General features: G+C 38.7%; 5 protein-coding genes across 7 annotated transcripts; 3 read left to right on the top strand and 2 right to left on the bottom strand.

The window, feature by feature from the left end:
- The first annotated feature begins 420 nt into the window (after positions 1-420).
- On the top strand, positions 421-1,537 carry LOC100636616 (uncharacterized). Its single transcript, XM_019994296.1, has 6 exons — positions 421-550; positions 596-633; positions 706-855; positions 906-1,086; positions 1,131-1,251; positions 1,314-1,537. Exons 1-6 carry the CDS (start codon positions 487-489, stop codon positions 1,372-1,374), a joined length of 615 nt encoding a protein of 204 aa, XP_019849855.1. The 5' UTR covers positions 421-486; the 3' UTR covers positions 1,375-1,537.
- A 96-nt stretch (positions 1,538-1,633) lies between these two features.
- On the top strand, positions 1,634-5,303 carry LOC100636489 (circularly permutated Ras protein 1-like). Its single transcript, XM_019994293.1, has 13 exons — positions 1,634-1,846; positions 1,906-1,968; positions 2,033-2,152; positions 2,381-2,579; positions 2,648-3,158; positions 3,216-3,469; positions 3,517-3,665; positions 3,720-3,856; positions 3,910-4,099; positions 4,150-4,341; positions 4,394-4,561; positions 4,662-4,849; positions 4,914-5,303. The coding sequence occupies exons 1-13, from the start codon at positions 1,715-1,717 to the stop codon at positions 5,176-5,178; spliced, it is 2,568 nt and encodes an 855-aa protein (XP_019849852.1). The 5' UTR covers positions 1,634-1,714; the 3' UTR covers positions 5,179-5,303.
- LOC100636364 (cyclin-K-like) lies at positions 4,319-8,755 on the bottom strand. Of its 2 annotated transcripts, XR_002184344.1 has the most exons (10): positions 8,663-8,755; positions 7,815-8,610; positions 7,414-7,627; positions 7,261-7,366; positions 7,153-7,210; positions 6,890-7,056; positions 6,702-6,782; positions 5,663-6,106; positions 4,403-4,531; positions 4,319-4,355 (listed from the first exon to the last, which is right to left on the bottom strand). XR_002184344.1 is itself a non-coding variant. In XM_003385046.2 (7 exons), exons 1-7 carry the CDS (start codon positions 7,985-7,987, stop codon positions 5,511-5,513), a joined length of 1,395 nt encoding a protein of 464 aa, XP_003385094.1. In that variant the 5' UTR covers positions 7,988-8,090; the 3' UTR covers positions 5,394-5,510. The 2 variants fall into 2 exon arrangements, 1 of the variants encoding a protein (XP_003385094.1); XM_003385046.2 differs by lacking the exons at positions 4,319-4,355; positions 4,403-4,531; positions 8,663-8,755 and having other exon boundaries at positions 5,394-6,106; positions 7,815-8,090.
- Positions 8,756-8,772: 17 nt separating this feature from the next.
- LOC100636237 (GATA zinc finger domain-containing protein 24-like) lies at positions 8,773-10,469 on the top strand. 2 transcript variants are annotated; one of them, XM_019994295.1, is made up of 4 exons: positions 8,773-9,162; positions 9,282-9,451; positions 9,498-9,829; positions 9,965-10,463. In XM_019994295.1, exons 1-4 carry the CDS (start codon positions 8,805-8,807, stop codon positions 10,215-10,217), a joined length of 1,113 nt encoding a protein of 370 aa, XP_019849854.1. In that variant the 5' UTR covers positions 8,773-8,804; the 3' UTR covers positions 10,218-10,463. The 2 variants fall into 2 exon arrangements, with proteins under 2 accessions (XP_019849854.1, XP_003385093.1); XM_003385045.3 differs by having other exon boundaries at positions 9,498-10,469.
- Positions 10,343-16,033, bottom strand: LOC100636110 (uncharacterized protein YMR196W-like). Its single transcript, XM_003385044.2, has 14 exons — positions 15,710-16,033; positions 15,320-15,458; positions 14,750-15,157; positions 14,275-14,450; positions 13,352-13,626; positions 13,064-13,233; positions 12,682-12,950; positions 12,450-12,520; positions 12,126-12,384; positions 11,773-11,932; positions 11,467-11,640; positions 11,161-11,260; positions 10,566-10,842; positions 10,343-10,503 (listed from the first exon to the last, which is right to left on the bottom strand). Exons 1-14 carry the CDS (start codon positions 15,928-15,930, stop codon positions 10,431-10,433), a joined length of 2,772 nt encoding a protein of 923 aa, XP_003385092.1. The 5' UTR covers positions 15,931-16,033; the 3' UTR covers positions 10,343-10,430.
- Positions 16,034-16,104: the final 71 nt, after the last annotated feature.

The raw sequence follows: 16,104 nt of genomic DNA, 5'->3' as shown, positions 1-16,104 counted from the left end.
AAAACTTTTACATTTTGTCTGGCACACAATGGGCTTTATAAGAGTAGTTGTGCAATTTAGCATCATTTGCATATGCAGAGCAGGTGGTGGCACCATACAAGTTTAATTGGACTATCATAACAATCTCACACACAAAGTCAAGCCCAGTGAACACCTGATCAATTAACCATAGCCTAAAGGTCACCCTCAGTCCCTCTCCAAACGTAGCTTTAAAGTGAAATCTTCTGTTCCACTGCTGCTTGAATATTATTTGTAATTTATTAGATAGATATCATTACTTGATGTTTAAAAAGTTTGCACTCGTGTTGTATTTGTGTTAAAAACATGATAATTACATAAAAATGATGGAATGTTTCTTGTACACTAGATTTATTATCTGATTGGTGTGGGTGGAGTTTATGGCATTTTTCTATATAAATCAGCCAGCACAACACACCAATAGTATAACTCCAGTGCCTTTAACAAATTTTGACTGACAAACAAGTGATGAAGCTCCTTTGCCTTTGCCTTCTTTTTGCCACTGCTTTTGCACAAATTCAGCAGAGATGCAGTAAGTCTATATTATGCTAATGACAGGTACTTTACTTTGATACAGAGACTACACCTTCATTGTGGACTGCTTTGATGAGAGAGGTATGACAGGCATGCAAGTGTTCTCCTTCTGATAATGCTGGAACTGTGTTTGTGTTGTGTTCATGTTTGTAGATTAACTACGATGCAAGGGGATCAGAGGCTGCTTTCCGTTTTGCTAGAATAAATTACGATGCTACAGGTCAGCGTATTAAAATAACAGAGTACGAAGAGCTGGAGAGCGGTCGTGAAGAAGTTGTTTATGAGCTTTTCCTATTTCAAGAGGTAATATTTTACATCTTTTTGAGTCAGTATTTTATTGATTGTTTTAACAGGGTAAGTACTATCGTGCTGAAAGAGGAGGACAGTGTGCTGTCAATGAGCTCACTACACCGTTTCGCCCATTTGGGATTGTGCCTCAAGCAAGGTTCATGGGTACAGAGTATCTTGGTGCTATTTCTGGGACTTATGGACTATTGGTTGATCACTTCCATTACACAGTTGACAGGCTTGGAGGTATAACTAAATATTTACCGCAGCACAATAATTATTTTATGCAGGAGGATCCTATTGGGGTAGCTTTGCACCATCTTTAAGCAATCCATCTGACTGTTATCCAGTCTTGCAGTCTTATGTTAATGAAGATGGACCTTTTCCTACTCATGTTAATGCTCATTTCACGTGAGATACTTCAATTTCATTTATTAGCTTATAGATTATATATCTTTATGTTCTCATTGCAGATTCCTTAATATTACAGCTACTTTGCCAGATAATCCATTTTCACCACCTGCTGAGTGTTAACTTGAAGCATGTCAGGAGAACTTTTGACTTTAAACTTTTCTTATAAGTTGTTTTTCCCTTACATAATAGTTGTTGTTGTTTTTCATGCTGTGCAGCTGGCTTGTTATCAAAACAAGGCTGTCCCTTGTTGCTTATCTCAGATAATATTTTGCTGAAGAGAAAATCTAATTACCATGTGGGCGTGTTATTGATTGATGGGTGTGGTTTTTGTTGTTCTATAAATAGATACAACATGACGAATCATTCTTCTAAAAATAGCAATGGTTCTTCTAAAAATAGTAACGCTATTGGTTTATAAATTGTAGCTCTAAGGCTGAATGCAACATAAAGCATAACGAAAATGGACTTTGGGAGTGATTATGTTTATGCACAAGAAGACAATGATGAATTCGAGTATGTAGAAGAGAGCAAATTCAATCATGTAACAACAGGATATTCTTCAGTGACTGCTGATTACAATGATGATGGAGAGGTAAGTTAAAACCCATAGATACTTTTATTTGATGTTGTTTATTTAATGATAATTTGCAGACCTGTTTACTGGACATTCTTGATACTGCAGGACAGGAAGAATATTCTTCAATGAGAGATCAGGTTAGTTTATTTAAGCCTGCATCTATCATGCATCATGCATGAATGATGATTATTTATACTATAGTATGTAAGAGAAGCTGACTGTTTCATTATTGTCTACTCAATTACCGATTCAAGCACTTTTGATGAAGCCAAAGCAATGTATGACTGGACAGCACGAATCAGAGATAAAGCTATGCCTGCTGTAAGTCAGTTAAAATCACACTAGGTCTTTTTGGTTGCATTTGGTGTTGATTAATTATGAATGCCTGCTCTTTTTGGCAGCTGATCAGAGCAAAATATAATTACTAGTCTTAAGTTATGCACACACATTCCTTTTGTGGACCTATCAGTGTCAATAGACACCTTATACACATTCCACACATGCATTAATTATTATATTCATGGAGCTATTTTACAACTACTGCAACAGGTCTTATGTGGCAACAAATGTGATCTTGAGATGAGCCGTAGCGTTTCACAGAAACAAGGAGTGGACTATGCTGCTCAAGTTGGCATACCTTTCTTTGAGACGTCAGCTAAAGATGACATTAACATCCAAGAGGCTATTTGTGAATTGATCAGAAGAACACCACGAGCCCGTGGAAAAGAATACAAAGTGGTCACATTAGGTTAGTTTTTAATGCATTTTAATGTTCATGATAGAGTGATTGTACTCATTCTTATTATTTTATCACAGGATCAGGAGGAGTTGGAAAATCATCCATAACCATTCGCTTCATTCAAAATCATTTTGTTGATCAGTATGATCCAACAATTGAAGACTCGTACAGAAAGCAAATGGTCATTAAAGGGATCCCAGATGAAATGAGAGTAGGAGCTGCAAAGTCTTCAAAAAAGAAATCAAAAAAAGCAGCCACCAATTCTTTGGGTGGAGGAGGAGGAAAGAAGAAAGGGGGACTCTTTGGCAGTTTGTTTGGTAAAAAAAGCAGTGGGGCCACACCAGCCCCACCTCCAATAGATGACGATGATGACGATGAAGAAACAGCAAGTGCTGCTCCTAAAAAGAAAGAAGAGAAGAAAGTCAAAGTGCGACGCTCAAATCCAAATGCTATTGTCCTCCAGTTGGGAAACCTTGGCACTTGCACTGACCCATCAACTGAGGCTCATTACTTTTGTTCTAACTGCAATGCAGCAGTGAATTGCCTTTCTGAGCTAAAGACCAATGATGGAGTGACATCCTGGAAATGGTAAAATAAGACTGCCAATAATAATAGCATTATAATATAATTTATTTATATCTATAGTGAATTTTGTGGTCAACAAAATGACAATGTTCCATTAACAGTGGCACCTACTGGTAATGCAATTGAGTATGAGATTGAGCCAGCACCAAAAGCAGAGGAAGATGACGACGAAGACAAGCCAGACAATGAAGCAGAAGCAGCAAAAGAAGGCAAGACAAAAGCAGCCCCAGTATCTCAAAGAAGTAACTTAATTATTTTTGTTGTGGACATAAGTGGCTCGATGAATATCACAACAGAAGTCCCACAACTACAAGGTAGATATATTAATTAAAAGTTAAGATATAATATTCCTGATTTTTAGCTGAATGGACATCAGCTGCTGGACGTGGAGGGGGCAATAGGCACATCTCACGTCTTGAATGCTTGAAAGAAGCCATTTCACGTCACATGGATCATCTAGCAGCAACGGAGCCTAATAATAAAGTGGCACTTGTTACATTTGATAACAAGGTAATTGTAGAATGTAGATTAAATATTATGATTTGCATTATAAATTACAAAAAGGTGACTTACTACGGAGATTGCTCCACAAGTCCTCAGCAGCTTGATAGTGGAGTACTAAATGACTACCGTCAGCTAATGGATCAGGGACAGAGGGTTGGGAGTGACCTCTCACTAAGAAAACTAACAGAATCAGTCGAGTAAGTAAATTAACTATTAAATGTATGGCTCACTTTGTATTTGAATCCTGCAGTGACTTAAAAAGTAAAGTCCATGGACTAAGTACATGTGGTACTACAGCACTGGGGCCTTCCCTAGCTCTCTGTGTGGGATTAGCATCAAACTACCCATCAGCTGAAATCATTCTTTGCACTGACGGTCTCTCTAACGTTGGCATAGGAAACTTAGACTCAGGAAACCCTGACAGGGACTTTTATACAACTGTAAGCAGTTTTTAAAATATATAACACACCTTACATAATTATTTTTAAAGATGGGGGAACATGCTCAAGCTTCTCATACCACAGTGTCCATCCTTGGTATTGAAGGAGGACAGTGTGCAATGGATATCCTCTCCTCTTGTGCTGCCATTACAAATGGAACTGTCAATATATTGCATCCATTGGAAATGGTCCGACAGATCAGACTGATAGCTCAGAATCCAACAGTTGCAACTGAAGTACAAGTAAGGCATCCGTCCTAAAAGCCAACCTATTTAATTGCTGCATGTGCATTAGGTGACTTACATTATGCATCCAGCAATTGTGCTTGATCATCCTTCTGAGTCATCATCAGTAACTCTGGTGAGATACATGGTTGGTAATGCTACCAGGGAGTCTGATCTAAGCATCACTTTCAAACTGGAGAAATCAAAACTAAAGGATGAAAGCGTTTTACCATTCCAGGTATTATAAATAGTCTATAATTTATAGGTTTACATGTAAAATGCCATTACATATATATTATATCCTCCTTTCTCCTTTAACCTCCAATTCCACCATGCAGGTTCAAATCCGCTATCGGCGCAAAGATGGCTCTAAGTGGCTTCGCATATTAACGCAGTCCCGCAAGGTCACAAATGACCACAAGACAGTTGAGGAAGCAAGCAACGTAGCAGTCCTTGGGATAGCAGCTGTGCAGAGGGCAGCAAAGCTGGCTAAAGATGGAAGGCTTGAGGAAGCCAGAGAAAACTTGTAAGTGCACCATGCTTTCAATACAAAACCAATGCTTTACATATATCATTTAATGGACATGCAGGCATGCTATTGATCAAATGATACAGAGAGGGGCACAGTCTGATCAGCAACAAGAAGAGCATGCCATCTACAGAGAGCAAGCAAACCTGCTGGACCTTCAGCTAATGAAAGGAACCAGTGGAGACACTGCTGCCAAGCAGCTACATGTAAGCAAGAATGCACACATGGGCCAGTTTCTGTCTGGTGCTGCTAAAAGGAAGCTTGTTCAAGAGAGGAAGGCTGATGAGGCTGTGCAGCAGCAGTACTATGCTTATAAATTTCAATAAACTTTAATATCATACTATTATAGTGAGGCTAGAGTCTCCAATATTAATGACTAGATCTAGATCTATATATTATTATTGTGACTTTGTTCAGCAGTGAATACATTTTTATGCCAATTTTCAAATTATACATGTAGACAAAACCGGAATGACCCACAATAATGTATACTCCCTCCACCCATCATACCAACAAACCTCCTTCTTTATCATACACCAGATTCATTGATACTATAAAGTGGATGGATAGATAGATATGCAGATTTGACACAATTATATCAACACATTTCTATCAGTCTCATTCTACTATCAACAATAAGAAAAGACTACTACTAGCTCTACCTCCACCCTGAAGTGGGATGATAGTTATTAGGTAGTGAGGAAGAAGGTGGAATAGGAGGAAGAGGAGGGCGAGGAAGGTTAGGAATGGCATGTCCCATTGAATTAGACCCATATATCTGATTAGAGGGAGGAGGGATTGAAGGGTAACCTGGGTTTAGCTGACTCCCCATGCCAACTGGGCCTCCAGCAGACAGCTGGATCTGCGATGGAGACTGTGTATAGTTCATTCCATGAGGCATAAACGGTTGAGGGGGCTGACCCAGTAAAGAGGAATGGTAATGATTGTTAGTCATTGGGGATGAATTAACAGAGCTGCCACTAGGAGTAGGATGCAGCATTGAGTGAGGGGGAGGAGGAGCAGGTAGCATCATATTGTTCTGTCCTGGCGGTAACACCATACCAGCTCCATGCACAATTCCAGTTGCACATGAAGTTCCTGTCATGTAGCTCCCGCTATTTGATGCAGTGGATGTACTGGGGCCTGATGAAGGTCCTTTAAGAGGTGTAATGTGCTGCTTGTGGTGAGTGTGATTAGTAGGGGGAGGAGGTGGAGGGGGAGATGATGCATTGTCTTGTGGAGGAACAGGATCTCCTGAAATAAAAAAATATGTCACATACACTATAGCTGACATATTTTCACTTGGGTTTCCCACAAAGCATGCTAAGTGAGCTAAACAGCATGAGCTGATAAGCACTACAATACAGTACATGGCATTTGGAGTCACTTCTAAAATTCATAAAAAATCCAGAGCTGATTGGAATCAACTCAAAGTTGATACACAGCATAAGGACATGTACATGTATGTGCATCAGAAAAAATTTTTTTTAATGAAGTCATTCTTGGCAAAATTTGGGCCAAAGACCAAAGGCTTTCATTTACATAATTTTTGAGCAACTTCAAAAATTCATAAAAAAATCCAAACTTCGTTGAAATCAGTTCAAACTTCTACAGAACATACGTGTAAGAACATATATATGAATCAGAAAAAAATTATAGAATTGAAGAATTCTCTCCTTATAATTTTTGTCAAAATACCCTGTACTATAATAGTACAGGGTCACTGGCCTAATTTCTGAGCAACTTAAAAAAAGCTCTTTTAGAAGAAGCTGCATTAGCACTACATCTACATGTATGCCAAAATCCAGTGGAAAACCCTGTTTTCACTAATAATAATAATGAAGGTTACCTTGTATTACAGTCTTTGCTTTCTTAGCCTCTTGCTCTTTCTCTTCTTCGCTATAAACGTCCAAAACTTGATGACATATAGCTATAATATTATACATACATTATTAGACACACAAAAAGAAGACATGACAAAATAGCATAATAAAGATTATAATAATAATGCCAATAATGATAATAGAAGGGACATACACTCCAGGTCATGGGCATCAACTGTGAGGACAAACTGCCTCCACCAAGACCGACTCTTAGCTTGGAATGCACTCTGGAGATCAAACTTTGATAGTTTACCAGCCAGATAGAGAAGAGCTACAGCAACGACAGGAGGCTCCCATTGAAGACAAAGAGTAGTACAGAGACTAAGAGTGAGAGAGAGAGAGAGTGTGTGTGTGTGTGTGAAAACAGAAAAACAGTGACAATTAATCATTATTTTGACAACAAAACAAAATTCTTACCTATCATTAATGAATGTCCAAGCCATTTGTAGCACTTTCTCAATTGTTTGCTTTTCTCCTGATAAAAGGAGACATTCTTAGTGATGATGTAACACAAGAACAACTTACCTTTCATGTGCTTGGCAAACTTCAAGAGATACCCATAAGGATGATCAACCTGCAAATCAAACCTTATCGTTTGTAAAAGAACTCTCTCGAAAGAAATAAGTTCTTCCTACATATAAAGACACATTATGAGTGTACAGCATCGTCAGTAGCTACCAGTGGTTTCTCTCCAAAGGATTTCGATTGCTCTGCAGATAGAAATCGTTTGGCCACTCGTACAATGTCCTTGCACTTCTTTGGAGTCTCTTCAACTTTACCAGCAAGGAGGACACAGGCAGCTGCTACAACGTATTTATCAAAATCGGCGAAATTTTGAACCATGTAAAAGCGATGAAAAAAGACAGTCCCAGTAGCTAAAGTATCGCGACGTCTTTTTGACACCCAATTAAGGAACAATAATAAATACATGTACATGTATTTGTGGGTGTGGTTTCGTGATGATATACATACATATAAGTATATACAAGACCTTAGCATATAACCCTCTAAAAGCTCTTGTTACATAGACACAGTATACAATATACATACACTACTCTTGGTATTTTGATGGAGGATACAGTTTGAGTGTATTGCTCGTGTTGCTGATGAATCTGGCTCCCTCTCTTCTGTACCGTCTCTCCATTTCGTGACTGATCCCTTTCTTACGGGATGGAGTGAGGTGCTCTAGGACTTCGGCCGAGAATATCCATTTTATATCCTCGGGACTGGGATCTTTCTCCTCAAGCTCCATTTTTAGTGACAAAATACGGTAGTCCGTACACTACAAAGACACTCCCGTAAATTTAAAGCTTAAACCTTTAAAACTATTGTTACTATCAAGAGTATATAATACTTATATAATACTTATTATATACTCTTGTTATTATGTACAAACAAAAATCAAAAGTGAGCGACAAGTATATAAATCAAAATGTCTAAAAAATTATGACACAAAATTATCAGTGAAGCCATTAGCAGTGTCCCCACTACTAGCTACTGGTTGATCATCACGAGCCGATTCCTGGCTCTCTCCCAATTGAGAAGGGCTAGTGGTATTTTCATTACTACTCAAGTCGAGTTCGTCGCAGTCCAAAAGACACGAGTACTCCTCAATTTTGAACTCCCCTTGTCTTCCCCTGAGATAACCACGCCCACCACACCAACAGCAATAAGTAGATACAAACCCACCACGATCCCTCACGTCACTCTCCTCCCATTCCCATCTCTCAGCCGAGTCGTTAATAAAAGAGCTGCCATTGGACGAAGGCTCAGTGCTTCTGGAGAGATGATCATCACGTGCTTCAGATAGAGCCGAGAGCATGTCTTTTGATGTTAGCTGTCCATCCCTTCCCTCCAGTTTCTTCAATCTGTTCTCTGAGATATAAAAATAAAGTGTCATCTGTTCAAGGATGAGTGAGTCTCTTACCTAAAGAGAGAAGGTATCTTTGTTTTCCCTCAGGTTCTAGAGCTGTCGCATCTCGAGTTCCCTCATCAGGAGGAGGGGCTAACATTTTAGCCACACCTACACACAACCACGCCCATCTGAGACACGTATAAACAACTCCAAAATGAAGGATCTTCTCCGTCTTTTTGCCTTCTCTCTTTTGGCCCTGGCCGTCTTTTCCTGCAAATGTGCCCCCGAAGGCTTCCATCAGACTCGGGAGGATGCAATTCGTGATAACTGGGGCTATTCCAGGGACGTATTTGCCGCCAGAGTGGAGGACCAGTATTGTAAATGCTATCCTCAGAGCGGCTCCTTTGATAGACTAAACTGTATTCACATCAAAAAGGATGCCAGGACACCTGCTGCTAATGATCTGGTCTCCGTAAAGGAGCAAGAGCTAACCTGCCAGAGTGGGGAAGGATTTAGAAACTTTTATTATCAAGATTGTGATTATGTCCAAGGAGAAGTTAAAGCACTTGCAAGTAAATGAAAAAAAAAAAGGAAAAATTATACTGTAATTAGTATTATCATGTATGTTGCTAATGAGAGTTCCCACGGTATGTTTTGTCAGTAAATAATGTCAGTTTTTCTCACCTTACAGGTGTCAGTGAAGTTACCACGTCACCCGTTACCATTGACAATACTAACAAACCATCCTGTGGTATATCTGATGACATAGAGGAAGCAACAAACGCTAATGGATGTGATCTAACTCACCAGCCTTGCTTCTACACGCTAACTGTTACTAATGTCTTTAAAGGAAATTTGCAGGTAATTTTTATAGTATGTAATCTCTTCCTCTATCTTTTCCCTCCAGATTGGCCAAGTGCTTAATTCGTCTGGTCCTGATGTTCTCACCTCTTGTGGTAGTCCAAAGTCCCTCCTTCAGGTTGGACAGACTTACATGGTCGGTTTAGGATCAGTTTGTAGTCTCATAAAGCCGTGGAGACCACTCACTGAGTTTACTAGTAACGACTTGAACTTCATACAAAAGTTGAATCAAGAGAAGCCAAACCAGGAAGGAAGAGAGAGTGAGGAAAAAGTAGCTAAGATGGCAGGAAATGATAATAATAATAACAACGATAATAATAATGATGAGAACTGGATGGAAGTAAATAAAAGAAATCTCGTTGATGATACAGGGGCATGGTCTGATAGGCAAGAGAATGGGAAAGGAGATCCAAATAGAGGGTTTTTGATCGATGATACAGGAGCATGGCCTGACATGAATGGAAACAAAGAAGGAAACAATGGCAACGTCTTTATTGATGATACAGGAGCATGGTCTGATAGGCAAGAGAATGGGAAAGGAGATCCAAATAGAGGGATTTTAATTGATGATACAGGAGCATGGCCTGATATGCAAGATAATAGGGACAGTAATGATAAGCCGGTCTTTGTAGATGATACAGGAGCTTGGCCTGAAGTCAATAGAGATAATGGTGATGAGAATACTCAATGGTATGATAAGACAGATATTCAGCAAGGCAGCAATGAAAACGAAATTAAAGATCTTGATAAAGAACTTGAAAATTGATCAGTACTGTAACACCTCACCGTCCTCACATACTGTTGCTCTTTATTTCTCAGTTTCATTCTTCTCACATACAATCAATATGTCATTCAACTCTATACCCCATTCTTTGTTTTTAGGACTTTTTATTCTGCACACTATAATTATATATTTCTAATGAAGTGTCATTTCTCTCTCTCTCTACTGATTATTGTAAAAATATAATGAATAAAAATATTATTGTCTGCCTTCTTCAGCAGCTAATTTGTCCATGCACCTCATGACAAGTGCTGTCCATCCTGTCTGATGACTGTAGGAGGAAATAGAATAAAAATAAAAATAATATACATTTTAAATTTAGTCATCTCTAACCTTGCTCCACATCCCCTGCCTGTGTCTCCGTCAAAATATTCATAAAATAGTACAAGATCCTTCCAGTTTGGATCGGAGGAGTAGCGTGGGTCGTTCCCATGGCAGGGCCGACGCCCGTTCTCATCAGGTTCAAAAATAGAGCAGACTCTCTGGCAAAGGTCCTTACTGACTTGCAGGAGGTTCATGTACACGCCAGAACCAACAGGGTTCTCAACTTTGAAATCCTCACCATAGAAATAGTAATATCTCTCCAGAGACTCAATAATAAGAAAATTAACTAAAAGGAGAGAGAGATATGAATAAATAAAATAGTTTACGATAGAGATTAAAGTCAAGTCATACTATCATAATACTAATTATCATTTGTCATTTTATATGATTTTAGTCAGGGCCTTCATTAAGAAATACACAAAGTTGGTATTCTTAACTTTGCCCATTCAAAAATTAGCTAAAATATGGTCCACCGAGAACTGTTAATCATGTAGACAAACTAATGTCTTCCTTATATGTGACTGTATTTGTAAAAGCTATTGTGGGTTGTCCTTAATTAAATTCATTAGACCAAAGTCAAAGAGACTGCATATTAGCAAGTTACCACAAAGCCAGATAGGTCCTCTCCAGTTGCTGTTTCCTCCAAATAGGAAAGTGTTGCTCTCAGCAGGAACATAACTAACTTCATGCTTCTCACCCTGGACCTAGAGATGGAAATATAAAATTAAAGAAAATTATAATTAGAAACAAATAAGGAAATAAACATTAATGTAACGCTAGCCAGGACTATTTACTATCTAGTATGTACTAGTTAACTTGGTTTACAATACAGATACAATATATGTGTAATTCTTATAAAAATAACTATCACAATATTGCTATGTAGTCGGTGCTTCATTCAAGACTGTACCTCCATGAAGAAAGGCTCCTTGTCATGAACTTTAGACAGTGAGCGTATGCCATAAGACGAAAGGAACTCGTTCTCATCCAACATGTAATGGAGGACTCTCTGGAGCCTCTCCTTAGATGGTATAGCCAGCAAATGACAGAACTGATTGTCCTTCAGTGAATCAAGATAAGATATCTGAGAGTAGGAGAAAAACATAACAACTACTATTGTATTGAATTTAAAGTGGACTGCAAATTCATCTCTACTACATGTGCACGATAAAAAAAATTAAAAAGCCTCTTCAATATTTATAAAGCTATTACTGACTTGCTTGGCAAGGTCTTTACGATTGTCTAGAAACCATTTGAGTCTCTTCCTAAAGCCGGGGAGTTTCTGAATCACTTCATCCTCCAGTACAAGACAAGCAAAGAGAGGAATGAGACCCACCATTGATCGTACACGCATGGGCATACTAGTACCATCTAATCTAAAGAGAAAGAGAGAGAGGGGGGAGGAGAAGGTATAGTAAAACATGAGCTTCCAACTTTGGTACTTAACCCTTAACCCAATTCATAATAAAGTACTTACACTGTAAGTATAATTATTATTTACATGTATATGTACTTCGGATCTAGCTCTGTGTGTGTGTGTGTGTGCATAATATATCATTATACATGTACCTCAGGAAATCATAATAGAATCCATCCTTCTCATCCCAGAGGCCCTGGCCCTCACAAGCTCCTATCTTATTCATTGCATCAACAATGAGGACAAAATGCTCGAAAAACTTTGATGCCATGTCCTCGTACACGTCGTCGTGGAAAGCTAACTCAAGGGCAATGTCCAACATGACCACACAAAAGAATGCCATCCAGGCCGTGCCATCAGCCTGCTCCAGCTCACCTCCTGTGGGTAGCGGCTTTGAACGATCGAATATCCCTACAAGAGAAGGACTCTGGATTAGAATGTCCGTATATTTGCTGGTAAGGTGTGTTAGTATGTACCAATGTTATCAAGGCCCAGAAATCCTCCAGAGAAAACATTCTTTCCTGAGGGATCTTTACGATTGACCCACCTGGAGAAAAGGTTATAAAATAAGCAGTCTTAAGAGTGAATACATGATCATTTACACCTGTAATTGTACATATACTCATCACTAATTGATGCTATGAGTTCTTCTTTAACACATCATACACACACAAATAACACATAGAAACACATGTACATATGCTGTACCAATTAAAATTAAGTATCAATTTCTGAAATGCTCTTGCTAGAAACTTAATGTCTCTCTCTCCTTTGGGGGCAGTCATCTTGTAGACTCTCCAGACAGCCCATGCATGGACCGGAGGGTTGACATCAGAGAACTGGAACTCGTAAGCAGGTATCTGCCCATTGGGTGCCATGTACCACTCCCTGAGGAACAGTATAAGCTGCTCTTTAGCAAACTCGGGATCAATCTTAGCAAAGGGTATCATGTGAAATGCTAAATCCCATGAGGCATACTACAGAGAGTAGAAACAAAAAACAAGGCATAAATACCGGGCTACATGTACATTAATTATATTCATTCATTCCACTCTCTTTCTCACTTCTGTTACATGTGCATTCTTCTTACCCACGGATATTCCCATTTATCCGGCATTGATACAATGTCCCTGTTAAACAAGTGCATCCATTCCTTGTTGCGTCCCTCTAGTCTCTCGCGGGGAGGAGTGGGAGCATCAGGGTCGCCATTAAGCCAAGCATCCACAATGTAATGATAGAACTGCTTGCTCCATAGCAAACCTAAAGGCAGGATTGATCAATGAATTTATACTTAATGTTAAGCTATAAAATATTGATGTCCTTATTGTAAAAAGTTTGTAGTCATACATTTAAGTGCAAGAATGGATGGCTCTCTCACCAGCATATCCTTGTCTGGCTATTTGCTTCTGTTCTTTACTGAAAGAGTGAGGCATTATTCCGTCATAAAATTCATCAGCTTCTTCGATTCGATTAGCAAATTCTTTATCAAACGAGTCCCCAAAGGGATCTTCCTTGGGGATGCTTTCCTCATCGCAGAGTCTTAGCTTCACGACTGCTTCTCCACCAGGAGGGACTTTCAGTACGTAATAGGCAGCAACTTTAGTGCCCCTATTATCAGGGGTCACTGCATCCTTTTCATTGTTAATGACATATCTGTGAATAAAGAGATGAGGGATGAGTTGTAAAGAAAACTTTTCATGTATGTGCATTAATTAACTATAATATTAAACAAGAGAACACATTAGACAAATATAATAAAAATGGAAGGGTCTCTTTCCTAGCCATTTTTCATAAAATACCCTGTACTATAGTATAGGGACTTTGGTCCAACTTTTGAGTAACTTTAAAAAACCATTAAAAAATCCAATTTTGATCGGAATCAGCTCAAACTTGCTACACAACATAAGAACATGTATATGTATCAGAAACAATTATAAAAATGAAGAATTTTCTCCTAGTCATTTTTGGTGAAATTTGTCCAAGTACCCTGTACTATAGTACAGGGATTTTTGCCCGATTTTTGAGTAACTTTAAAAATTCGTAAAAAATTCAATTTTGATCGGAATCAGCTCAAACTTGCTACACAACATAAAAACATGTATATGTATCAGAAAAATTTATAAAAATAAAGAACTCTTTCATAGCTATTTTTCATAAGATACCCTGTACTATAGTATACAGTCTTTGGCCAAATTTTTGGCAAATTTCTAAATAACCAAATTTTGATGAAAATAAACAACTTGATGCATTAAAAAATCAGGAAATGCAATAAGCAGAGAAAGTAGAAAGAGCTCAGCAAACCTGTTAAAAGCATCTTTATAATATATTGTATAGTGATCGATCCCATAGAGTTTCTTCATATTAGTCTCATTCTCAGTCCAAAGTAGAGGAGGTGTTTCACCATTAGGATCAGGACCAACAAACCAGTGACTCTTACCAAGTGTCTCGTGACTACCAACAACATGGCTACCATCAACCTATAAATAACAAATAAAGCTTTTAATGGACTTTTGAGGCGTGGCATATTCAAAAGCATTTTTCCAAGAAGCTTTAATGGTCATAATAATTCTATTTACTATTAATAGCTGCTACTATAAAAGAATGCGACATTTGATATTATTTAATTATAATTATACACAAAGCAGAAAGAACACACAGAATAGCTACAACACCTGCTTTAGATTTTGGCAGTAAGAGAAACATTAATGAGAAAAAGTTTGTTTTGAAATGAGCTTGTACTGTGTGTGTGTGTGTGTGTGTGTGACTGTGCACTGACCTTCTTTAGCAATGCTTTACGGGTACAGCCCTCATGTTCACAGCCCCATATCCAGGTATTACGATACCAAAGAGTCGGTAACAGGTGCAAGGTACTCTCCTCTGGTCCCCGGTTACACACTTTTATTTTTATAAGGACATCATTTGGACCGGCTTTGGCATACTCGGCAAACACATCCCAATAGCGGCTCTCATCAAAAACTCCAGTGTCTTCAAGCTCGTACTCTAGCTCCTGGTTCGAGCGCTTTCGGTTCTCTTCAACTAGTTTTGCGTAAGGATACTCTGCCTGTGGGTACTTGTAGAGTGCTTTCATGTAAGAATGAGAAGGAGTCGAGTCAAGATAATAGTAACACTCCTTGCAGTCCTCGCCGTGATTGCCCTCTGGACCTGTCAAACCAAATAACCTCTCCTGAGAGGAGAAGAGAGACATAGAAAGGAGGAGAGAGAGAGGGAGAGGAGAGGAGAGAAAATAAAAGAGGGAATCATGGATGAAATGAAATGAGAGGGAGGATGAGGAGATAGAGATACTTATATAATTGCATATGCATTGTGCTGTGTAATTTCATCATACTTTCAGTATTGAGTCTTTCTCATTCCAAAGTGATAGAGCGAAACAGAGTCTGCACTGTCTATCAGTGATGCCTAGAAGTCCGTCCTCACCCCAGCGATATGAGCGGGATCTAGCATGATCATGAGGGAAATAATCCCAGCTGTAAAAAAGAAAAACAACAATAACAACAACAACAACAACAAACAATAATAATAATCCCTTGGCTTCAACCCACGAGCTTGCTTACTTTACAGCATAAATTATTACATGAAATGACACGTACATGTATATATATGTACATGTATATACATGTACATATAATTACATTACATGTCAGTATGTATAAAGCCAAAATCAATAATCCATTAATATCAGTCTCGTGAGACTACATGTACATTAATAATTAATTACCAGGATCCATCAGGTGAGTAGTCTTCACGTACAGTTGCCCACTGTCTCTCAGATAGGTATGGTCCCCATCTCTTCCAATTGTTGACTCTCTCCTTGTCTGTCCTGAGTCTATCTGCTTCAGAGGTGGTGAGATTGATTCCAACGACAGTTGGGGCTCGCTTGAAGAATCCTTTAGCTTTCACTGACGTAGTTCTTGCAGTTGCTTCACTGCCTTCTGCCATAATAGCTCAAACCTTGCAAGAGACTGGAAAATGCATGAAATGGAACCACCATTCACCAAAAATAATTATGCCCCTAGCTGTAGGGGCGTGGTTAAATTTAACTCGCCCCTCCCATCAGACACACCTTCTTTTCTTTCACTTTGTGCGCATGCGCATAAATTTTTAATGAACTGT

This window comes from Amphimedon queenslandica, unplaced genomic scaffold (genome assembly GCF_000090795.2).
Source record: "Amphimedon queenslandica unplaced genomic scaffold, v1.1 AMPQUscaffold_13478, whole genome shotgun sequence".
Classification (NCBI taxonomy): Eukaryota; Metazoa; Porifera; class Demospongiae; order Haplosclerida; family Niphatidae; genus Amphimedon; species Amphimedon queenslandica.
The sequence above is the reverse complement of the archived record's forward strand: the minus strand, read 5'-3'. Positions and strand labels throughout refer to the sequence as shown.

Bases quoted from the DNA above. Each gene is read 5' to 3' on its own strand.
- LOC100636616 (XM_019994296.1), top strand. From the start codon at position 487: ATGAAGCTCCTTTGCCTTTGCCTTCTTTTTGCCACTGCTTTTGCACAA. The intron at 634-705 runs GTATGACAGGCA...TCATGTTTGTAG, and splicing joins GGACTGCTTTGATGAGAGAG to ATTAACTACGATGCAAGGGG. The intron at 1,252-1,313 runs GTGAGATACTTC...TTCTCATTGCAG, and splicing joins CATGTTAATGCTCATTTCAC to ATTCCTTAATATTACAGCTA.
- LOC100636364 (XM_003385046.2), bottom strand. From the start codon at position 7,987: ATGGAGCTTGAGGAGAAAGATCCCAGTCCCGAGGATATAAAATGGATA. The intron at 6,783-6,889 runs GTATGTCCCTTC...ATAATATTATAG, and splicing joins TGATGCCCATGACCTGGAGT to CTATATGTCATCAAGTTTTG. The intron at 6,107-6,701 runs GTAACCTTCATT...TTTTTATTTCAG, and splicing joins AGCAAAGACTGTAATACAAG to GAGATCCTGTTCCTCCACAA.
- LOC100636110 (XM_003385044.2), bottom strand. From the start codon at position 15,930: ATGGCAGAAGGCAGTGAAGCAACTGCAAGAACTACGTCAGTGAAAGCT. The intron at 12,951-13,063 runs GTAAGAAGAATG...TACTCTCTGTAG, and splicing joins ATAAATGGGAATATCCGTGG to TATGCCTCATGGGATTTAGC. The intron at 11,261-11,466 runs GTACAGTCTTGA...TTCCATCTCTAG, and splicing joins AGGAGCCTTTCTTCATGGAG to GTCCAGGGTGAGAAGCATGA.
- LOC100636237 (XM_003385045.3), top strand. From the start codon at position 8,805: ATGAAGGATCTTCTCCGTCTTTTTGCCTTCTCTCTTTTGGCCCTGGCC. The intron at 9,163-9,281 runs GTAAATGAAAAA...CTCACCTTACAG, and splicing joins AGAAGTTAAAGCACTTGCAA to GTGTCAGTGAAGTTACCACG. The intron at 9,452-9,497 runs GTAATTTTTATA...TTTTCCCTCCAG, and splicing joins TCTTTAAAGGAAATTTGCAG to ATTGGCCAAGTGCTTAATTC.
- LOC100636489 (XM_019994293.1), top strand. From the start codon at position 1,715: ATGGACTTTGGGAGTGATTATGTTTATGCACAAGAAGACAATGATGAA. The intron at 3,857-3,909 runs GTAAGTAAATTA...TGAATCCTGCAG, and splicing joins AAACTAACAGAATCAGTCGA to TGACTTAAAAAGTAAAGTCC. The intron at 4,850-4,913 runs GTAAGTGCACCA...ATGGACATGCAG, and splicing joins GAGGAAGCCAGAGAAAACTT to GCATGCTATTGATCAAATGA.